Source organism: Penaeus monodon, chromosome 10 (assembly GCF_015228065.2).
Source record: "Penaeus monodon isolate SGIC_2016 chromosome 10, NSTDA_Pmon_1, whole genome shotgun sequence".
NCBI lineage: Eukaryota > Metazoa > Arthropoda > Malacostraca > Decapoda > Penaeidae > Penaeus > Penaeus monodon.
The window spans coordinates 10,960,320-10,962,819 of record NC_051395.1 but is presented as its reverse complement, the minus strand read 5'-3'; the positions used below and the strand labels follow the sequence as shown (position 1 = coordinate 10,962,819).

Below are 2,500 nucleotides of genomic sequence, written 5' to 3'. Positions count from 1 at the left end.
TTCCATACACCAGTGCACTGTTTGTTGTAACATTCTCTGCGGTGACGTGGTTTAGTACGAAGGTCGCACTGATCATTACTTACTATTGTAGCATTATGCAACTGACAAACAACATCCCTTCGCTGAAAAGCTGGAACATTTATAACAAATTTTTATTAACTTGGTCCCCATCTTTACTGAATAACAATAATGCACAGTGGTTGATTTATAAATGAATGACACTGGATGGTGAGTGAAGCTATATGCTCTCTAAAAAGGTTATCTGCCTCTTTATATGACAAGCTATCATCTTTATATTAGCCAGAATTATGCACACATATCAATGAAAGGCACACACCATAATGAAGTGTGAAGCATCGAGATGTTTCACAGGGTGACCATTCATCAAAGTTCCAATGTGGACATTCAGTTAATCCACATTTCTGTATAGTGACTGGGGCTTCTAACCCAGCATCTGCACACAAGGCTCCATCCACAGCTCGACTAACATTGTCAACACGCACCAAGCACTGGATTGAGCGGACCTGCACACAAAGAAAAGAAAAGAAAAGAAAAAATAATTGATGTTTACTAGTAACATTCAACTAAGTTTGAGTCCTTTGCTGTAAGGATTAAATCAAGTACTGAGAATGAAGAGACAAACCTGATATCCAGTTGAAGTGCTGGAAAATCCACATGTCTGTGAACAAGCAGACCAGTTTGTCATCTGCCACTCAAACTCCAAAGAATCCCTAGTTCCTGATGATAAAAAACATTCACTTAGGGATGTTGCTTGCAATATACCTTACTCTATACAGAAACCAAAATATTTTTCATAAAAAATTCAAATAAATAGATATACACCAATGATAAAAAAATGATTTTCATATTATATGTACTACATCCATAGTATGCACTGTATCTAAACCAACCTTTCCCAAGGATTTCTGGAGTACCCATTGGATGCTCAGTTGTTGTGGCATCATGTGCAATATCATATGGCATCATTCCATCCACATCACCTGAAGACACGTGCCGTCCTCCTCGGGACCCAATGCTTCTCTGTAGGGATGCCGGTAAAAAGCTCTGTGTCCCTATTAGTGAAATCACTAAGTTCTATTGCCTAAATTGTGTCAATAACTGTTTAAAATACCCTGCAAGTACCATTTTTGCTTTTTGAGAATCTGTAATGACAACCCATCTCAGTAATCAAACTCTTCACTAGAATCACTAAGAATCTCTGATTTTGAATTTCATTTCATTTTCGATATTCATAAAATAGGTAAAAAACGAGTGAAAACAAAGAAATAAATACTCTAAACTACAAAAAATAAGTCTGATAGCTATTAAAAAGACTAATTTTCTACTGTCACAGTCATGTGAGTCTCATGAACTGATCAGAGACAGCTGAACAGCTTTGGTAACTAAATTCATATTCAAGTGATGCTGCTTGCAAACTTCTTTATTACTTACAAATGTTCTAATGCATATAATTCATACATACATATACTTATGTATGTGTAAATGTACGTATATATATATATATATATATATATATATATATATATATATATATATATATATATATATATATATATATATATATATATATATATATATATATATATATATATATATACATATATGCACATACATACATATATGCACACACACACACACACACACACACACACACACACACACACACACACACACACACACACACACACACACACACACACACACACATGTATTTCATTGTACTATAATTAGGTTACTAAAATAAAGCCTCAAAGTTTTTTATCAGAATTAAAGAATGATTGAGTTACAAATAGTTAATAACATATATAAGGGTTTAGTACTTTGATAATATAATATACAAACAGTTAGACTAGTAACATGAATTTATAATTATTCCCCTCATATCTTAAATTAATGAAGCCATTTCCCATAATCTAAAGCTGGTAATTAATTTGTTTCTATAAAAAAATTATTGGAAAAATATTAGAGGCACAATCTTAACACTACTAGTGCTTTAATGAAAGGAGAACAAACCTTATACCTGTAGAAAAATTCTTCATATGCACCATGTCTGTTTTTTCTTTAAATATCTAATATGATTCTGACCAACCCCTCCTCCAAAAAATAAAAAGGGAAAAAGATCTACATCTTATCTATTAATGCAGTCACGGCAATTAGACATAAAACATAAGCATGACATACACAAAAGATATTCAAACAAGCTGCATTGTGAAACAATAAAACATATAATCCATACTCAAGCTCAGGGACCTCTTCTTAGATCACAGACTTCTGAATGCAAAGGAGTACAAGATGCGACATCCTATCTATCCTTTCTGGTCATGGTATTTACAAAATATCTGGCTGTTACACTTCACTATGGTAGTTAACAAGCAAAAACAAAAAAAGAAAAAAAAAAAAACTTTCTTTCGGTCTTGTAATTTCTATTAAAGTTTTCATTCAACCTTGCATTAAGGCATGACATTATCTGTATGCCACA

General features: G+C 32.8%; 1 protein-coding gene across 4 annotated transcripts in view; it reads right to left on the bottom strand.

The window, feature by feature from the left end:
• The window catches only part of LOC119577817 (protein madd-4-like), an 88,851-nt gene that overhangs the window by 7,739 nt on the left and 78,612 nt on the right, over positions 1–2,500 (bottom strand). For 2 of the 4 annotated variants that reach the window (XM_037925390.1, XM_037925392.1), the window contains exons 21-24: positions 912–1,065; positions 644–738; positions 338–524; positions 1–130 (exon numbers count right to left, since the gene is read on the bottom strand). The exon at positions 1–130 is cut by the window's left edge and continues 19 nt beyond it. In XM_037925390.1, coding sequence (XP_037781318.1) covers positions 1–130; positions 338–524; positions 644–738; positions 912–1,065 — 566 coding nt within the window. The remainder of the gene's footprint in view (positions 131–337; positions 525–643; positions 739–911; positions 1,066–2,500) is intronic. The other 2 variants (XM_037925391.1, XM_037925393.1) reach the window with 1 other exon arrangement.